General features: G+C 41.5%; 1 protein-coding gene across 2 annotated transcripts in view; it reads left to right on the top strand.

Moving 5' to 3' along the window:
- The window catches only part of LOC308291910 (segment polarity protein dishevelled homolog DVL-1-like), a 93351-nt gene that overhangs the window by 18012 nt on the left and 53574 nt on the right, over nt 1-21765 (top strand). For both annotated transcript variants that reach the window (XM_080734051.1, XM_080734050.1), the window contains exons 2-3: nt 5115-5184; nt 16227-16348. In XM_080734051.1, the coding sequence (XP_080590177.1) occupies nt 5115-5184; nt 16227-16348 (192 nt within the window). The remainder of the gene's footprint in view (nt 1-5114; nt 5185-16226; nt 16349-21765) is intronic.

Below are 21765 nucleotides of genomic sequence, written 5' to 3'. Positions count from 1 at the left end.
ATAGACCAGGTGTTCTCAACCTTTTTCAGTCGCGACCCTGCAAAATAATCATATTTGAACTGAGAACCCACCCTGGCAAGCACTTGGACATTACATTACATTTAGTTTGACTCTGTTCCACAGATAAATATTGTGAAAATGGCTTATCTACAAGCTCACAACACAACACCTTGGTGGCCAATGTTTGACCCGTTTTTACAGTGTAGTTTTATTACCTTTTTGATGCATTAATGGTCTCCTTTCTCTCTTTCTTTTTTTTTGTATTAAATTAAAAGTCCTTAAATTGTCACTTTGCTGTCACCTATAGGGACAAAATAAATCATGTTGGGATCCGTCCCGACCCACAGGTTGAGAACCCCTGCCATAGACCATTCATTTGTTATTTATGCTTAGCTGCAAGGTCGTCACAAGGGGGTGGGGGGGGACTGAGTTACTGGGCCCAAGGTGGAGGGGCCTGTCTTTAGCTATTGAAAAATAGCAGATATACAAGCTCACAGCGCAGCACCGAGTGCCGCGCTGCGAGCTTGTAGATCTGCTATTTATTTAAAGTCGTGAAAATGTGTGCGAATCTTTGAACATATGTACTTTTTAAGCGAACATTTGTAACTCAAATTTTGCTTCTGGAGGGGGTCCCTGTAACTAAATATTTTGAGATGGGGGTCCGTGGCCATTTTGGGGGGTCCTTCACATGAAAATATTCGAGCACCACTGACACAGAAACGTAGGTTTTTCAAAAAACCTTAGAAGGATTTGAAATATTCAGACTCCGCACACATTTTCACGATTTTTCAAAAATAGCAGATCTACAAGCTTGCGAGCTTGTATATCTGCTATTTTTCAATAGTTAAAGCACGACATGCGAGTGAATCCTTGTTACCCAGGGCCCAGGATTTGGTGCGACACTCCTGCTCAGCTGTCCTTGTAATGTTCAGACACGCTATCACGTCGTGGTGCTTTGCGTAACCGACGGGTCAGGCTTTATGTCCCATAAATCACTGGTAAAACAATCACACAATGACACCGCCACAGCCTCTCATGTCACCAAGAGTTTAACACCAAGTGCGACATGTTCTTTTAATTATCTAGCAACGACTTGGCTGTTGGAAAAAGTACCTGTGTGAGGAAAGCAGTTTTACATTTGAATTTATTTTTTAATCTATTATTGCAAAACCTCCACCGGCTGTCAGTCCGTCCATCCGTCGCGTGTATCAAAACAGCGACGCAGTTCGGCCAGTGGAGACGCCCCTCTCGTTCCGCTTGCCTCTGATTGGCCAAAGCCCGCTTTAACAATAACCCGACACGTTGTAAGTTATCTTGAGTATGACAGTAGTTCGGGTTTTAATGTTAAAGTAAAGGCGCATTCGAATAAGCTTTAAGGAAATGCTGAGTATGAACGTTAATTCACATTTTATGGTTTCCTTAATTGTTTCCTACAGCCCATGTTTTACAAATGTATAACATTCTTGCAAAACACATTTTTGGACACTGCTCCTAGAGAGTTCGCCCTAAAATCACGCAAAGCGGTACACAGTATCTCTACCGTCATGTCATCAAAATGCATCTGTCCCATCTAGCGCCACCATCAGGTAGATTTTTGCAATACACATTTTTGGACACTGACCCTACAGATTTGGCTCTAAAATCACACGAAGCGGTACACAGTATCTCTAAAGTCATGTCATCAACATGGATCTGTCCCATTTCTCATATTCCCTCCTGATTAGCTACCATTGCCTTCTAAAGTTTGTGCATGCGACCTGATGGTTGCTTACCTCCTGATTAGGGAGTCTTACAAGTTACTGGTAGCTTTGACTGTCACACACGTGGGCTGTCACCTTTTTTAGTGTGAGAGGACCACAATGTCCTGTATTTTATTGTGTTTTGTCCTTGAATGTTTTTAACGTATGATTTGTGGGTTGTTTGCAATGTAAACTAACTAACTAAAGCCCCTTTTCCACTGACATGGCCCAACACCACACCACTCCACACCGCCCACTTGTGCCAGGTTTTCCACTACAAGGACCTGGGTAGAGTGGTGTGAAAGTGGTACTAAATGTACTAAAAAGTATCCAAACCAGAGTAGGTCTGAGCTAGGCCAAAACAGAGCCAAACACTTCATAATGTCTGAACACTCACTGGCCTTTCATTTAGACCACCAGGATATATAGTAATACATGATAATAGATTATATTGTGTTATAATCACTGTTACCAGTAATCCCTAATCGGGAGATAAGCGACCGTTGGTCGCTTATCTCCTGTCACACTGCTGACATCAGTATGACATCACACCGTACACAAATGACCCTTATATAAGACCGGCATTGTCTGATCTCACAAGCCCCATATTTGGACACGAACAACATATACCTCCATATGTTAAACAGTTGGTTGCTAGGGTAAAAAACATGGTTGCTATGGTAAACAGCTGGTTGCTAGGGTAAACAGTTGGTTGCTAGGGTAAAAAACATGGTTGCTATAGGGCCTTTCTGTGTGGAGTTTGCATGTTCTCCCCGTGTCTCCTAGGGTTGATACCCTCACAAAAACATGCACGTAATCCTGGTCTCAATAATGCCTCCCCCTGGCCAGCCGGGGCGCCTGATGGAGGGGAAAGGAACTGGTTGGAATAACGTGTTCCTTCCACGCGCTACGTCCAAACCAGGGAAATCTCCACTGTCAGGTGAAAAGAAGCAACTTGGACTCCTCATGCATAGAAGGAAGCATGAGGTCAGTCCGTTGCCTCCCCAGGTTGGCAGAGGGAGAGCAGAGCCCAGGATTACATAGGCAATTGGCACTGGGTGAAAAAATGGGTTACAAAATTGTGGGATAAAAATTATAGGAAAAAAAAAAAGACATGGTTGCTATGGTAAACAGTTGGTTGCTAAGGTAAAAAAACATGGTTGCTATGGTAAACAGTTGGTTGCTAGGGTAAAAAAATGGTTGCTATGGTAAACAGTTGGTTGCTAGGGTAAAAAAACATGGTTGCTATGGTAAACAGTTGGTTGCTAGGGTAAACAGTTGGTTGCTAGGGTAAAACCATGGTTGCTAAGGTGGTTGCTAACGTACACTAACAGACCAGCAACAACAGACTGATGCCACAGCAACGTACACAAAGGTTTGTGTACACATGTGGTGTGATGTCATACTGATGCGGAGATATGAGCAGGGCAAAGGTGTGACGTGTGACGTGTGACCGACCGACCGACCGACCGACCGACCGACCGACGGACGGCCGGTGGAGGTTTTGATACTAAACTGCGACCTACAGTCGCAACCAGTAAGACTCCCTAATCGGGAGATAAGCGACCGTTGGTCGCTTATCTCCACAATCTGTCGGTAGATAATGCTGGTCTTATATAAGGGTAATTTGTGTACGGTGTGATGTCATACTGATGTCAGCAGTGTGATGTCATACTGATGTCAGCAGCTATGTCTCTATATATGGAGTTATATGTTGTTCATGTCCAAATATGGGGCTTGTGAGGTCAGACTTAGTGAGATTCGTCGGTTATCTCCATATATGGAGGGATGTAGGGTAAAAAACATGGTTGCTATGGTAAACAGTTGGTTGCTAAGGTAAAAAAAACATGGTTGCTATGGTAAACAGTTGGCAGCTATGTCTCTATATATGGAGTCATATGTTGTTCGTGTCCAAATATGGGGCTTGTGAGGTCAGACTTAGTGAGATTCGTCGGTTATATAACGTGGTAAAAAACATGGTTGCTATGGTAAACAGTTGGTTGCTAAGGTAAAAAAACATGGTTGCTATGGTAAACAGTTGGTTGCTAGGGTAAAAAAATGGTTGCTATGGTAAACAGTTGGTTGCTAGGGTAAAAAAACATGGTTGCTATGGTAAACAGTTGGTTGCTAGGGTAAACAGTTGGTTGCTAGGGTAAAACCATGGTTGCTAAGGTGGTTGCTAACGTACACTAACAGACCAGCAACAACAGACTGATGCCACAGCAACGTACACAAAGGTTTGTGTACACATGTGGTGTGATGTCATACTGATGCGGAGATATGAGCAGGGCAAAGGTGTGACGTGTGACGTGTGACCGACCGACGGACGGACGGCCGGTGGAGATTTTGATACTAAACTGCGACCTACGGCCGCAATAATCTATTATAGTGTATTATAATCAATTTGTTTCTTACCAATAGGGGTACTTTTGTGTAATGAAAAATGTAGATATTTTTTATGTGGTGCGGTGTAGTGTTGTGTAGTGTGGTGCTAAAGCTGCAGTCGAGTGAACCTCACTCATGTCATTCTTGCACAGCAGGGATCTGCGTTCAGGTTGCAAAGTGGTACTGTAGTGTACTGTACAATGCTTGCGTCCTCCTGATATCATAGCCTAACCTCACTTAAACTCTAGACTTAATCAAACAGACCTGAGTTGGCTGTGTATCCCCCCCCCCCCCCCACACACACACACACACACCAAACCTTTTTGACTAAAATTGCAGATCTACAAGCTCACACCGCAATTGTGAGCTTGTAGTTGTCTTGGCTTTATTCCCCCAGAATATGGGTTCCAAGTGGTTAAGGAGAAAACGGCGCGTCGTGAAACTCTGCTTGAAGATGTCCGCTATTTCAGGATGTGTGACGCCGACTAGGGCTGTCACAATTATTACGTAATCGTCTAATCGCAATTATTTGACATAATCGCAATTATTTTGTCATAATCGTCTAATCGTTTACATGTTGAAAAATGTTCATATTTTAAAAAATCTTCAAAAATAGTGTAAAAAGCCGATCTACAACGCGCTCACAACGAGCTCACAACGCGTCGCATCGCAACGCGTTGTGAGCTTGTAGATCTGCTATTTCCACTATCAATGTTTTTTTTCAAGTATAAAGTTGTCAAAATATGTAAGTAATGTCTTTGTATAGTCAGGTTATGTGTCATATCTGCCATGTGCAATTTCAAACCCTACAAGCCAAACAGAAATGTAATTGTCAACGACAGAAACACAATTAAATTATTCGAGTGACAATTAATCGTCATGTAAAATGTCATGATCGTGACAGCCGTCACGCCGACGCCGTTCTGCGACGCAGTACAAAAAAAATGAAACGTTAACATGCTGCATCTCTCTCTGTTTCGTTTCCCACAGAGTCGTCAAAGAGGAGATATCCGACGACAACGCCAAGCTGCCCTGCTTCAACGGCAGAGTGGTGTCCTGGGTAAGTGAGATGGATCGCGGCGCTCCGCTGCCCACCCTCCCTCCTCCTGGCAGCGTGCCAGGAGGGCTGCGCTGGCTCAGCGCTCGCCAAAGATATGTGCAGGCGGGCACAGCCCCCCTGTGGATCATGTAAATGTACCCGTCGAGACCGGAGCACCGTGCAGTATACTGGAGTAGAGCGGTGCCCATGCCTTTTTGAATTGAGAAAGCTACTAGGCCTAGAATTATTGAATGCTTTAACCATTGAAAAATAGCGGATATACAAGCTCCCAGCACGGCACCGAGTGCCACGCTGCGAGCTTGTAGATCTGCTATTTCTGAAAAATCGTGAAAATTTGAATTTTGACCCGATTCTATAAGTGTCTTTTGAATCCTTCTAAGGTTTTTTGAAAAACCCTGTGTTTCTATGTCAGCAATCTGGCCAGCCATCGTCAAAGAAAAGGTCCTTTTCACTTAAATGGAGCTCAGTTAGTCTGTTCTTGAGAGACTACTATGTCAGTGGTTCTCAAACCTTTTCATGTGAAGGACCCCCAAAGGACCCACCAAAAAATGTATTTGGCCACGGACCCGCATCTCAAAATATTTAGTTCCAGGGATCACCCAGAAGCAAAATCTGAGCTACAATCGTTCGCTTTGAAAATACATATTCAAAGATTTGCACACATTTTCACGACTTTTTTCAAAAATAGCAGATCTACAAGCTGTGAGCTTGTATAGCTGCTATTTTTCACTGGTAACAGAGATTCATTGCAGAATTCAATTTAAACCAGAATTTTGGTCTAAATCAGTAGTTCTCAAACTTTAAAATGTCAAGGTCTCCACTTAACTCTGACAGTATACAAATGAAACCAAATGGACCCGTAAGGGTCCATTTGGTTTCATTTGTATACTGTCAGAGTTACATACTTGTAAGGGTCAATTTAGACCTCCCAAAAGGAACCCAGAGAGTCTATAGTTTTTGTCAAGTAACTTGTTAACTTGTTAAAAATAACCATGAAAAACCAACGTGAAAAAGAATTTGATAAAATCGTGTATCGTGATACAGCTTGGGGAAATATTGTGATATTGTATTTTTCCATATCGCCCACCCCTACCCACCATGCTATTAAAAATATATATTTTATATAAATATTGGTCCATAATACTGTTTTATACAGGTTTTAGACTAAACAACCACTCGGATATTGAATTTTCATGTTCTAAGTCTAATCATCTCTAATTCCAAGCCGTTTCAGATGCAATACCAAAATGCCCTTTGTTGGCAACATGGCGCTGTCTTTGGGCTAAAATTGGCAAAAGAATTACCAGAGGGGTCTTTGGAATAGTGGCACTGGCATTACATATAAGACAAACGCACTTGAAATGCGAAATAGTGGGGAAAAGTCTTCATCCCATTTAGTCAGGTGATATCTTAAAAAGTCCTGGAATAAATTCCTTACCAGAACATTTCTTCGCCAATGTGTTTGTAAAGGTGTCTAGTAACACATCTCACAAAGACAGTTTCAAAAAATGCAGTTTCCCTAGGAGAATCCGTGACAGCTGATGAAAGTTGGAGTCCCATTAAATTAACTATACAGGATAAAACATACCAAAATAAATATGCTTTAAGTAGCGTGTGAGGGGTCAAACTGTTTTGCACAGAAAACATTCCTTGGGGTAAGGCGGCTCCCACAAAACTGTGAAAAGTGTTGACTCGTCACTAAACCATAATTGTATGGGGGCTGTTTTTAGCCCAAGGAATGTTTTTCATGCAAAACAAATGCTTGTAATGGATTCAGAATCATTAAAAAACCCTAGTTTGACCCCTCACACGCTATTTAAAGTATATTTATTTTGGTGTGTTTTATCCTGTATAGTTAATTTAATGGGACTCCAACTGTCATCAGCTGTAACGGATTCTCCTAGGGAAACTGAATTTCAGTCTTTGTGAGATGTGTTACTAGACACCTTTACAAACACATTGGCGAAGAAATGTTTTGGTAAGGAATTTATTCCAGGATTTAACACTATTTCTGAAGATATCCCCTGACTAATTCTGTATGGAAGTGAATAAATGCTACGGACTCTTGAAAACAAAGCATTGCATTGAGGGGTTCGACTACTTTGGAAGCCTTGGAGGGAGCTGACAGGCCCTTCTTGATGTCAATCAAACAAGTCACCTTAATTCAAGTGACAGATTCCAAAAAGAGGGGTTTTGTGATTTTAGTTTATACATATTGTTCTTTATATTTTAATGATATTTGTTTAGGGGCTTTTCATGTGGTTTACCTGCACAGCCTTTGTGATCTGCTGGTAGATCACAATCCGCTGTAGTAGAATGAGTGGAACGCCGGCCGCCTCCGCACGGCTATATCCAAGCACTCTTCAGCCTATCGTCGTTGTCGGGTGGAAACCTTGTATGTCCAAAACCGTTCGTTTTGCATTTATCATTTTAAAACAGATCTAAACTAGTGAAAACAGCCGATCTACAAGCACACAACGCCTCGCACCGCGAGGCGTTGTGTGCTTGTAGATCGGCTGTTTTCACTACTTTTGTGCGACGGCCTTGTGTGATGAAGCAGGGCTTTGCTTTGCGAAAGAATTTACACATTTGAAACTTGGGAGATACGAGGTTTCTGCCCGACAGTGACGATAATAGTACATCTCACCGCAGCGCTGTTTCAGATGGGATGCGAGCACTTGCACTCCATTAGGAGTTGAACTTGAAAAAAAATACGCAGTCGGTGCCAGCGAGGTCTGAACACTAAAACCACAACATCAATCTAGCTGTTCATGTTAATGGTGATTGACAAAGCGTTATCACTTCCCTTGTGTAACACGCAGCTTGCAACACTCACGTTAACTGTAGTGTTGTAGCACTTAAACCCATTTAGAACGGGTACACGTTATTTTGTGCTTTAACTATTGAAAAATAGCAGATATACAAGCTCACAGCACGGCACAGAGTGCTGCGCTGCGAGCTTGTAGATCTGCTATTTTAGAAAAAGTCGTGAAAATGTGTGCAAATCTTTGAATATATGTATTTTCAAAGCAAATGTTTGTAACTCAAATTTTGCTTCTGGGGGGTCCCTGGAACTAAATATTTTGAGATGGGGGTCCGTAGCCAAATACATATCATTTTGGGGGTTCTTCACATGAAAAGGTTTTAGAACCACTGACATAGTAGGCTAGTCTCTCAAGAACAGACTAACTGAGCTCCAGTTAAGTGAAAAAGACCTTTTCTTTGACGATGGCTGGCCAGATTGCTGACATAGAAACATAGGTTTTTCAAAAAACCTTTGAAGGATTCAAAAGACACTTATAGAATCGGGTCATAATTCTAATTTTCACGATTTTTCAAAAATAGCAGATCTACAAGCTCACAGCGCGGCACTCAGTGTCGCGCTGTGAGCTTGTATATCTGCTATTTTTCAATAGTTAAAGCATAAAATAATGATACACAATAATGTGTACCCATTTTGAAAGGGTTAAGGCTGTGAACCAGGCTTGTGTAAATTATTGGGATTGGCTGAGCCTCATTCCTTTTTATACTGCAGGGATTTTTGAATATCATAATCATAATCTTTATTGTCCCAAAGGGATATGCCGTGTCGCCGGCTGTTCCACAGAAAAACACGTTGCCAATTAGGGGTGGGAAAGAACAACATTACCACGCAGAATAACGACAATACACGGAGTCCCCTGAATACACAAACCAACATAATATCAGCCTGGCAGTTTGACGGCAGTTCTCCATTCCTACCCACTGCCATTCCTACGGAGGCAGGTTAGCATTTCACCAGGTTAGCATTCACCAGCATCGTCAGGTTAGCATTTCACCAGGTTAGCATTCAGCGTCGTCAGGTTAACATTTCCAGGGTTTCCACACATTTTTACCAATTAATTTCCAAAACTTTTTCCAAAACTTTTTCCAGAATATTTAACCCAATTTCCAGGACTATATAACAATAATTCAGCTCAATAACAGGTTGCTTACTCCTAGGCGCAATGCCCAAAGACAGGTAGTGTTTGCCAGTGGTTCTCAACCTTTTCAGGCCGTGACCCCTGAAATAATCATATTTGAAGAGAGTTGAGGAATTTTGTATAACACGGTTTTATGGTGAAAATAGCCGATCTACATGCTCACAACGCCATGTAGATCGGCTATTTTCACAATTTCTACCTCTAATATTTGACAATTTGGTTTAATTTGTCATTTCAGAGGTATTAACAAAATCAATAACCAAAGACAATGCATAGCTATTTTTTCCAGGACCTTCCAGGACCCTTGATACATTCCAAAACTTTTCCAGTACTGGAAAAATATTTTTCTAATTTCAAAATATTTCCAGGAATTTCATGACTGCATTTCACTAGGTTAGCATTCACCAGCGTTAGTTTTACTGAGGTTAGGGTTAGGCTTAGGTGGTCACCACCTCCGTAGGAATGGCAGTGCGTAGGAATGGCAGGTGAAGGAATGGAAAGGTGTACCAAACTCCTACTAAATTCTTTCCCGTCTCAAAAGTTCTGTGTCTTAAGGGCTTTGCAGACAGGCGCGATTTTCCGCACGAAAAAAAAAAAACTGACGATTTCATTTGTTTAAAGAAAACAATCATTATGTAGGACCTCATGCACACACTGGCTCCTAATTTGCCATGCGACAAGTGGCTGCGGCAGTGCGTTTTTTCCCCAAACGAACCCAGTTCGATTCGTGCGTCTTTTCGCATGCGGTAAAAACTCATTGGCAAACGGAAAAAAGCGCTGCGTTCCTGTGTGCAAAGCCCTTTAGTCCAGATGGCAGATGATTGTAAAGTGACTGTTGATGGGGTGATCATCAGTGTCATTTACTATTGTGCTAAACATGTGATGGCTTTTATCGTTCATATCAGAACGTGTGGGTGTGGGAAATGTTCCGTATACCAGCTTATATCGCTCGTCATAGATTCCATATAGTTTCATCATTTGACAGCACAATCATCCGTGTATTTTGGATTCATGTCAATTTCTGTTTTCAGATATTTAACCACTTGAGCCGTCATTACCTAATAAACTTGACCTTTCTCTCTGTACTTAGTCTGCTCTTTTTCCCCTCTACACCAAACCTCTTTGCCGAAAATAGCTGATCTACAAGCTCAAAACGCCTCGCAGCTCGAGGCGTTGCGTGAGCTTTTAGATCTGCTATTTTTGGCTACAGGTTTCAGAATATGGACGATTGGGTTCAAGTTGTTGAAGACCTCTGATGTATTATTCATGCAAGGGATAATCAATGGGGAGCAGGTCATTATTGAAAAAATACTCCCGGACGTGGTGATTAAATCCCGACGTGTAGCGGAGGGGTCTTCATCATCCTGATGGGGTTTATTTCTCAATAACGTCTGGCTCCCCATTGATTATCCCGCTCCGTCTACTACTTAAGAAATTAATAAATTGACCCAAAATGAACAACAAAACTGAGGATTCGGTTTGGAGTTCCATTTATTTCATAAAGTAGTCCATTCACCCCAGGTGCGTCCAGACGGTCCAGTGCAACCCGTTGCCTCGGAAAACAGAGGAAATTGTTGTTAAAACGGAATCAATATTCGGTTACTGCATCGTCTATTTCTCGCTTCGAATTGTATTCAAAAACATTCTTGAGAGCATTTTCAGCTATAAATGACATTGTGCATTTGTTTGACGCAGCTGTCATGTTGGATACGGCACAGTCAAGCAGCACACATTGATATGAGCAGGTGCTCTGAGCCTTTGATTAGACCTTAGAGTTACTACAGGGGGGGCCTACAAATCATTGTGTGATAGAAACCTTTTTCTCTCCTTTTTTATATTAACCACTTTAACTCTAGCATCCATATTCGGAGAACATTAGCCAAAAATAGCCGATCTACAAGCTTGGCGTTGTCAGCTTGTAGATCGTCTATTTTTGGCTAGCTTTGGTGTAGAGGGGGAAACAAGCAGACTCAAGTACAGAGTGAAAGGTCAAGTGTTTTAAGTATTGACGGTTCAAGTGGTTAAATATCCGAAAACACAAATTTACATGATTGCAAAATACACTGAAGATTGTGCTGTCAAAAGATGAAACTATATGGAATATATGAACAGGTTGTGGGGGGTCCCTGCTTCATCTCTCTCTCAACTAAGTGGTCCTTGGCCTGAAAACGTTGAAGACCCCTGTTCAAAAGTATCAGGCCGCTGAATCCAGTGATTGGCCAATCGGAATCAAGCATTCAACCGAGCCGTGTGATAATAAATGGTATCAACATACTCTGCCATACAGATTGGTTGAAATAACATTAAAACAAGTCCTGATATATATCGTCTTTTTCGGGTGAAAAACCGTCCAAAACCGTTCGTTTTGCATTTGTAATTTTAAACATGATTTAAACTAGTGAAAACAGCCGATCTACAAGCACACAACGCCTCGCACTGTTTTTACTACTTTTGTATGATGACTGTCCAGCTGGGCCCTCTGGGGGCCCACGGCCTCCACTTTGAGAACCTTTGTGTCCTATATAGAGAGCAGCTTTCCTTTGTGTTAGGATACGGAACAGTACGGCACTGCGTGACTCACTCTGGGCTCACTGTTAACCTGAACATTTGTATTCAGAAAGTATAAAAGGCCAATCATCAGAGAGCATCCAGGCCAGCGCTTTATCCAATTCTACGCCCACACACGCGCACACACACACACACACACACACACACGCACACACACACAGAAAGGTGCACGATTAGGGGTGTAACGATATCGTAACTGCATCGAAATATCGTTTTTAACTTAAAAAATCAAATTATATCGAAATGAAAACAGCTCAAATTGAATCGTGTCGTTTGATTTTGTATCGTATCGAATCGGCAGTGCAAATAATTGATTGTATCGATACTACCTACTTGTGCATTGTATTTAGCAATTAATGAAAAAAAAAACATGAAAAGGCGGGTTTAATTACTTTTCCATTCCATATAGCTACTCTGGTCTGTGTATAATCTCAAGGTGCAAGTTTGTCATTATACGATGTCCATGTATTTGGCAGATAATCACAGTATTTACTTATTTATATCCATAATAAGTTTCCCTTTAAAACCTGCACTATCCACACCTTTCACACATATTTAATGTCTTTGCTAAATAGTTACCATGAATGAACCAATATCGTCCATGTATGGTATCGTCAACCATGTATTGTGATATGTATCGAATCGCTATTAAAATGGCTCGAGTCGTTACACCCCTATGCACGATGGAAAGTGTGAAATGATGGAATGTTCCTCCATTTAAAGGGTGCATAGAGCATCATAGCACAGAGTGGCACAGGTTGAGGCAGCGTATCACCATAGTGACTCACACACGGTCCAGCGGCAGTTCCCACTTACCGCTGCTTAAATTAGCCTCTTCCCCAAGTAGAATTATAATGATCCATATACGCATACTGCCATTATTCTGCCCCTAGGCAACGTCCTTCAAACACTTGAACCCCAGCGTCCCTCCATCTTCTGGGGCCGGTGAACATTCGCCGGAAATAGCCGATCTACAAGCTCACAATTTGCACCACACCGATAAAATGGCGTGATCGACAATGCGGCCCATTCGCAATGTATTGTGAGCTTAGATCGTCTATTTTTGGTGAAGGATGACAGGGAGGCTAAGGTTTAAAGGGGGGTCCAGGGGAAAAATCCGCCGACACAAAACTACCATGATTGTGGCTACTCTTGACTCACCAAATGTCAGCTAACCCCTGAAAATTCACAAATGCAGTGTAAAACATCACATTTCTCTTACCAAATTGTCCTGCTGTGATCATTTACCAAGGAAAAGATGATTGAAAAAGACCTCCGCCTATGGAAATTTTGCCTTCTGAATAGTGAATGAGCCTCAAGACCTCATTGAAAACATATATAGTGATAGAGAAATTGTTCACCAAGGTGTCATCAATTGATAGGCAAAATTGTTTGAATATATTCCAAACTATGTAAACTCTACAGATGTTTTAGTGAGAGTAGGGCTGTAATATTAGTAATGTTAAAGTATAGGGTGAAAAATGATAAAAACGAGTAACAATAAGTAGTAATAATACTGTAATATGAGTAATGTATGGATGAAGAGTACAATGGCAGCTGATTACTATGCTGTAGGACCACTGTAACAATAATCAACAAAGAAATTGTAGTTTGATTTGGTCTCTATTGATTTATTGACAGCTGTTCAGAGGTCAACACCTTTTACCCCCTCAATGGGGTTCAAGAGGTTAAGTGGTTAAGAGAATCTACTCTTGCAAGGATTGAAACTCAAGGTAGAAACAATGTCCGGGTTTCGCAAAGCGATTTTAGCCCATCGTAGCTCACGCATGGTCATAATGAGACCAAGCCCTGACCGTCATGTTCCTGTGTTTACATGGGTTCGGGCAGAGTGACTTATTTAGCCTCCTACAACTACACCAACATTCAGATTTCACAAACAAAGTGCTTAATAAAGTCTCCTGTCTAAATACGGTACGGCATTCTAGATTTACCCGTATCCTCCATGTTTATAATAAGAAGCCTTTTTATCTGATTGCTGTCTGTTAATCTCAATGGTGCACATGGGGAACGCCAGGAAATACATGGGAAAACAGAAAGCGATCGGATAAAAAGGCTTCTTATTAAAGAACACAGAGGGTACGGGTAATTATAGAATGCCGTACCGTATTTAGACATGAGTGAGACTTTATTAAGTACTTTGTGAAATCTTGTGAAATGTTGGTGTAGTTGTAGGGGGCTAATTAAGTCGCTCTGCCCGAACCCATGTAAACACAGGAACATGCCGGTCGGGGCTTGGTCTCCACAACCATGTGTGAGCTACGATGGGCTCAAATCTAAAATAGACGATCTACAAGCTCACACCGCTTTGCATCGTGATTCGTTGTGAGTTTGGAGAACTGCTATTTTCATTCTTTTGCGTTATGCAAATCATTTTGTCCTATGGACCTTGATATGTTTTTTTTGTTTGTTTCAAATTGTCTAAATGTCATAAAAGCACATGAGAAATAGATTTGTAATGTTGATATTGAATAGTAGATAATAGTAGTCGATGTTGTGATAGCCACACATTTCATGCATAGTTCCTATCGTATTAAGTGATTTGAATCATAATGAAATCAAATCGAATTTAATTTAATAACTCCTCGTTTGGCTGAGCTATCCCCTGGAACAGTAGTTCTCAAACCTTTTCATGCCAAGGACCGCCAAATTGATATATATATTTGGCCGCAGAGCCCCATCTGAAAGTATTCAACATTTTTCAAGACACTTTCAAGATTATTTAAAAAATGCTCAAAAATAGCAGATTTACAAACAAGATCTGACATTTTCATTAACATGTTAACATGTTTAACAAATTTAACATGTTTGTGATGCTGTGTTTAGGGCTGTCACGATCATGACATTTTACATGACTATTAATTGTCACTGAAATTATTGCGATTAAGGATTTAATTGTGTTTTTTGTCGTTGACAATTACATTTCTGTTTGGCTTATAGGCTTTGAAGTTGCACATGGCAGATATGACACATAACCTAAATATACAAAGAAATGAAGGACATATTTCACAACTTACTCACACCCATAACACAAGGAACATTGATCTACAAGCTCACAACGTGACGCGTTGTGTGCTTGTAGATCTGCTATTTCCAGTATCTTTTTAAATGTTTGAACATATATAAACATCTTTCATCATGTAAACGATTATGACGATCATCACAAAATAATTGTGATTATGTCAAATAATTGTGATTAGACTATTATGTAATAATAGTGACAGCCCTAGCTGTGTTAGCACATTTTGCTGGGGACCCCCTGGCTGGAACCCCAACTGGAAAAAATCACACCTGTGTGAACTGAGCGGTGGTCGGTGTGTGTGTGTGTGTGTGTGTGTGTGTGTGTGTGTGTGTGTGTGTGTGTGTGTGTGTGTGTGTGTGTGTGTGTGTGTGTGTGTGTGTGTGTGTGTGTGTGTGTGTCTGGCCTGAACAACAGCGCCCCTCCCTTAACATGTGTGGTCAGAAAAGGTACTGCAGGCTCTGCAGGCTACATACAGACACGGACACACACACGCACGCATACACACACGGCCACGTATAGGAGACGGTGTAACCACCGCTCAAAAATGGATAGAGGGCAAAGGTGTGACTGTTTATCAATGTTTAAGAATGTAGTTGGAGCACAAGTATATATAACATTTTTAAATATATTTTGGGGTATTTCCTGCCTTTATTCATAGTACAGTACTAGGTAGATAGGAAACAGGGAGAGAGATGGGGAGTGACATGCAGCAAAGGTTGCTGAGATCGGGATTCGAACCCGCGACACGCTATCAGGCATCAGAGCCTGTGTGGTATGTGCCTGGACTGCTTGGCCAGGCGCACAAGTATTGTTAAATAAAATGTGGGACTTTTGTTAAAAATATATGGGACTATGAAGGTGCACTTTTTTTTCTGTAAAAGATACAGGAATCGCTTTTGTGGACGTGTTGCTCTAAATTAATATGGTGTGTCGCGTTGTATTGTAGTTTATGATTGATTGTTTGAATGAACTAATGTGACAAACATTCTTTATGAAGGTGCACCCGATCTACTATGAATCACCCCATTCAGTGGGAACTGGGAAGGAATTACACAAAAATCCCCCCATTCTATGGGGAGGAATTGTAACTTTTTTTGGGTGCCATGGCATCGGTCCGAAATCTCATTGTTCCTACATCCCATAGTCAGAATCTGGCGATGTTAACCTGGTGAAAAATACTATGCCTAAACCTAAACCTAACCCCAACCCTAACCTCAGTAAAACTATGCCTAAACCTACTGTAACCCTAAAACCTAACCCTAACTAAACTAATGAGATGTAGGACTAATGAGCAATGACTCATGGGCAATTCCTTCCCATTGAATGGGGTGATTCATAGTAGATCGGGTGCACCGAATCAGGGGTTCAAAATCTAAAATCAATCTCTGTCTGTCTCTCTCTCTCTCTCTCTCTCTCTCTCTCTCTCTCTCTCTCTCCCTCTCCCCCTGTCTCTCTCTGTGTCTCTCTCTCAGCTGGTCCTGGCAGAGAGTGCCCACAGTGACGGAGGTTCCCAGTGCACGGAGAGCCACCCCGACCTGCCGCCCCCGCTGGAGAGAACCGGAGGCATCGGGGACTCGCGGCCCCCCTCCTTCCAGTACGTACGCCTCCTCATCAACGCGGGCCTCCCTCTGTGATTGGCCGTCGCTAGAGATGGGACGATACGTGATATGATCGTTTATCGTGATAAAAAACACTCACGATAATCGTATCGTGGAGATTTAAATTTACCGTGATATCGTCCTCCATCATGCACTGGGTTCAATTCACCTTTTATTTGCCATGCTGCATATCAGGTACCACTTAAACCCTCTATTGGTAAAAGGTACTTATAATGTACGTACTTGATACAGTCTTTTTTTCACTCTCTATCAAATGTCTTTGCCAAAAAAATAGCAGATCTACAAGCTCACAACGCATCGCTTTGCGACGCGTTTTGAGCATGTAGATCGGATATTTTTTTGAAAAATGTTCCGCCCCAGGATAATAGATTTTGAATATCACGATAATAACGTAAATCGCGATTTCTTTTGTCACAATAATTGTGATATGACATTTTCATATCGTCCCATCCCTAATGCCTCATCAACACGGGCCTCCCTCTGTGATTGGCCGTCGCACCCATTTCATGCACAATTACACTGACGCGTGCGCGCACACGCCAGCGGACTCGCTCAGGAACACACTCAGATCTGTGTGCGCGGGCGGGCGGGCGGGGGCGGCGGTGGGGGGGAGGTTGACCTTTTTTAATGAGCTAGCTCGCCATATGGGCTAATCGAGAATGTGAGCGCCGCTTATCAGAGAGACGCTCGTCGTCCCACGCGGTGGTCTCGTGGTGGTGGTCTCTGCTCGGAATAGAGCTGTGGGATTTGGCGATTGCATGCGCGAGCGTGACGTCTAGTGTGTGTGTGTGTTCCTGTGTGTACATAAAGGAGAACGTTACTACTACCTACTTTCACCGTGTGTATGTGTGGTGCGTGGTGTCAATGTCCATGAGTGCCTGCACGACGCATGCGTTAACTCATTTAGGCCTAAAATTATTGGATGCTTTAACTATTAAAAAATAGCAGATATACAAGCTCACAGGCTGTGAGCTTGTATATCTGCTATTTTTTAGGGTTAGGGTTAGGGTGAAAAGGACCTTTTCTTTGACGATGGCTGGCCAGATTGCTGACCTAGAAACATAGTTTTTCAAAAAACCTTAGAAGGATTCAAAAGACACTTATAGAATCGGGTCAAAATTCTAATTTTCACGACTTTTCAATAATAGCAGATCTACAAGCTCGCAGCGCGGCACTCGGTGCTGCGCTGTGAGCTTGTATATCTGCTATTTTTCAATAGTTAAAGCATGAAATAATGATACACAATAATGTGTACCCGGCTGGGCAATATATCGAAATTGTATAGATATCGAGGTATCAACATGCAAGGTATACATATCGATGAAGAGGGCTTGAAATGAGGTATTGGAGTATGTGTCAAATTAAGTAACAGACACACTATGCATGCACATAGCACATGCAAAAAAGAAATATTGAAATAAGGCATTCAATTTCTTTATTCTATGTGTACTGTGCAGTGTGCATGCATGGATATGCCATTCATTATCTGGGTTAGGCAGACAGTGGACTTAAAGCAGAAAAACATAAAATAACGATATAATAGTTAATATTGTGCGTAATATCAATATCGAGGTATTCAACAGCGTTATCGAATATCGAAGGTTTTCCTAATATCGCCCAGCCTTAGTGTGCGTGCATGTGTGTGTGTGTGTGTGTGTGTGTGTGTGTAGACTCCCATGTGTGCACGTGAATGCAAATGAAGATGTCATCTTCACTTCAGAAATGAAGGATGAATAATATTATAATAATCATGTTTGTTTCTCTCTCGCGGACACGCACGCACACACACCCACACACACATACACACACACACACTAGGGCATTCACCAAATATTTGAATATTCGAATATCAAAGTCACTATTCGACGTTGTTCTCCGAAGTCGAATATTCGCTTGTTTTTTTTTTTATTATTGTTTTCTGTTTAACAAATATATGGTTTATAAAGCTTGGCTAGATAGGAAGTCATAAGAATGAGTTGTCAATTAATTTGTTAATGCTCTATACCAGGGGTTCTCAAACCTTTTTAGGCCGTGACCCCCAAAATAAACATATTTGAACTGGGGACCCTCACCCTGACAAGCTCTTGGAATTGTGGGTATTACATTTAATGTGACTCGGTTCCGCAGATAAGTATTGTGAAAATTTTCACAATGTTCGCCTCTTGCTTACTTAATATTTGACAGTTTGGCCAGTCCTGTCGAACATTCGACTATTCGAATACTAAAAGTCACTTTTCGTGAATGCCCTAACACACACACACACACACACACACACACACACACACACACACACACACACACACACACACACACACACACACACACTACTGTACTTCCTAATCTGCCCATCTTCCCCAGTTATATGGTCAAGATGCGCGTGCCTATCTATGTTAGCATCGTTCATATGATGCACGCCCCACTCCCCTCCCATCCCCCCCCCCCAGTGTTACAGATTCTACAAATAGCCGTGAATGCGTAAACATCTTGGGGGAAATACTGGCGCTCAATGCGACCCATTGTGTCGAGCCCTTAAGAGCAGCCATCCATCCATACCCCCGGCTCGCTGTTTGTTAATAAAGAGATATGTGACCCAGCCATGTGTGTGCTGCTGCGCCGTTCCAAAGCTGCCTGATTTACTCTCTTCTTTGTCCCTCGGGGCCAAAATGGCAGATGTACAAGCTCGCAGCGTGTCACGCCACGACACACTATGAGCTTGTAGATCCTAGAAATCGAGAACATGACGGATGATTCAACGTCGAAGAGGTTTTTATTTGTCACATGCTCATATGAATATATGTTCAGGGAAATGTTACTTCTGTGTAACAATTTACAATTACAATCTAGGCATTTTGCAGACGCTCTTAATTCAGAGCGACTTACAATAAGCAAGATAATATGTCAATACATCAACAACAATACAGCAAATGCATAGGAATATCAATCTAGAAAACAATAACGCACCTAAACAGTAAAAACTTTTTGTAAAACCTAAAAATGCTATTTAGCTTTCATTTATGGTCATCAAGGTGGTTCTTAGCAAGGGTTCTGTCAGCATCCCTGTGTTAGCTGATCTGAGTGAAAGGGTAGGGTTGTAGGGGTTGATCAGGCTTTGGAGGTATGGAAGTGCAATACCTTTGGCTGCCTTGAAGGTCAGTGTTTTGTATTCTGTGCGGAACCAATGGAGGGAACGGAGAAGGGGAGACGTGAGAATTTTGGCTGGTTGAAGACCAATCGTGACCAATATGTAATACAGTATATACTATACATAGTATATCATTACTGTCGGGTGCAAACCTCATATGACCAAAACTGTTACTTGTCAGGATTCAAATAAAAAAAATAACAGATCAACAAGCTCAAAATGTGTTGCGTCGTGCCGCGTTTCGAGCTTGTAGATCTGCTAAAATGTGGAAATAAGAGGTTTCTGCCCGACCGCGACGCGACGATATGCACAGACATTGGTGTACAGAATAGACCATAGACGTCACAATTTCATTCTATTCATTTAACAGACTTGTGTAGCGTAAGCCTTAACATAAGTCAACAAATAAGAGGTTAAATTGTCAAAGAAAACAGTGTAGTGCTTCCAATAAACTAGGATACCAGGATAACAAAACAAAACAAAAACATGTGAACATGTAACCAACATATCATCTGCATTGTATGACTAGCATCTATCAAAAAGTTGACAAGAAGGGATACCCAGGAGAGGAATAGGTTGAGTTTTCTGCGGTGGAAAAATTGTGAGTGAGTCTGCAGTTCTTACTGCAAGGGGGAGTTTATTCCACTGCTTGGGAGCCAGGAGGGTGAAGACAAGAGTCTAGGATGTGTGGAGCATCAGCCCAGAGTTGTTTTAGGCAGGGGTGTAAAGCAGTGGTTCTCAACCTGTGGGTCGGGACCCCCAGGGGGGTCCCCAAATTATTTTGGGGGGTCCCCAGATGATTAACTTAATGTGCAACATTGTTTTCTCATTCAACAGTAAACAGACCAACACAAAGTTTAAGTGTATAGAGGGTATCTGCACATTTCTTAAGTGACAAATTGTCAAATATTAGAGGCAAAAATTGTGAAAATTGCCGATCTACATGCTCACAACGCCTCGCAAAAAAAAGTTTACTAAAGTTACAAATTGTCAAATATTAGAGGCAGAAATTGTGAAAATAGCAGATCTACAAGCTCACAACGTGTCGCGTTGCAACGCGTTGTGAGCATGTAGATCTGCTATTTTCACAATAGAACCGTGTTATACAAAATGTAATGCCTCAACTCTTAGTGCTCATCAGGGTGTGGGGGTCCCCAGTTAAAATATGATTATTTTGGGGGTCGCGGCCTGAAAAGGTTGAGAACCACTGGTGTAAAGTAACTAAGTACATTTACTCAGCTCAGGTACTGTACTTAAATGGGAGAACCACCCATTTTCAACATTGATTGTCATTAATATACGGTCCTTTGAGTTGTTAGGTGGAAATAAGAAAAAAGTTTCTCACCTTCTGTGTTGCCTAGAGCAGGGGTTCCCAAACTTTTTTCTCTCAGGGCACCCCATAAATATATTTTATTTTAATCCGAGGCACCCCTACATTATAATTTTCATTCCCAGCACCTTATATTTATAGCATATCGTCATTGTCGGGTGGAAACCTTGTATGTCCAAAACCGTTCGTTTTGTATTTATCATCTATAAAATTTACTAAACTAGTGAAAACAGCAGATCTACAAGCACACAACGCCTCGCATCGCAAGGCTTTGTGTGCTTGTAGATTGGCTGTTTTCACTAGTTTTGTGCGACATAGGTTTCTGCCTGACAGTAATGATATTTTAGTGATTATGTTGTGAGGAAACGTTGAGATAATAGCCATTTTGATTAGAACTGACTGAAAATAACGTCGTACTTCAAGTTTAAAATGATAATAAATGTTTTTTCAAGTATTATCAAATTATCTCGTGGCACCCCTGGACTGCCGTCGCGGCACCCCTGGCCTAGAATTGGAGGATTGATTTTGGGGTTTGTATTGCAAAGTACACCGTGATGATGTCATGATGCTGTCTATGTCATTTACTCCACTACAACTATTTGAAAACTTTAGTGTCTAGTTACTTTGAAGATTTTTTATATTATTACAAAACCTAGCCTACATTAACCAATTCAACCCTATATAATACTGTACTTGGCTATTTAAAAAAAAAAATAGCCGATCTACAAGCTCACAATGTGCTGCAAAGCGACACGTCTTTTTCATATTGAACTTGTGGAATGGGACATTCTGCATAATGAGCACTTTATTAAGTGTATTTTGTTTGTCTTTTTCGTAAATGAACACCCACACAAAAGTATCAAAAGTAGCAGATGTACAAGCTTGAAACTCGGCATGCCACAAAGCATTTTGAGCTTGTA

This window comes from Nannobrachium achirus, assembly GCF_963921795.1.
Source record: "Nannobrachium achirus genome assembly, chromosome: 9".
Taxonomy (NCBI): domain Eukaryota; kingdom Metazoa; phylum Chordata; class Actinopteri; order Myctophiformes; family Myctophidae; genus Nannobrachium; species Nannobrachium achirus.
The sequence above is the reverse complement of the archived record's forward strand: the minus strand, read 5'-3'. Positions and strand labels throughout refer to the sequence as shown.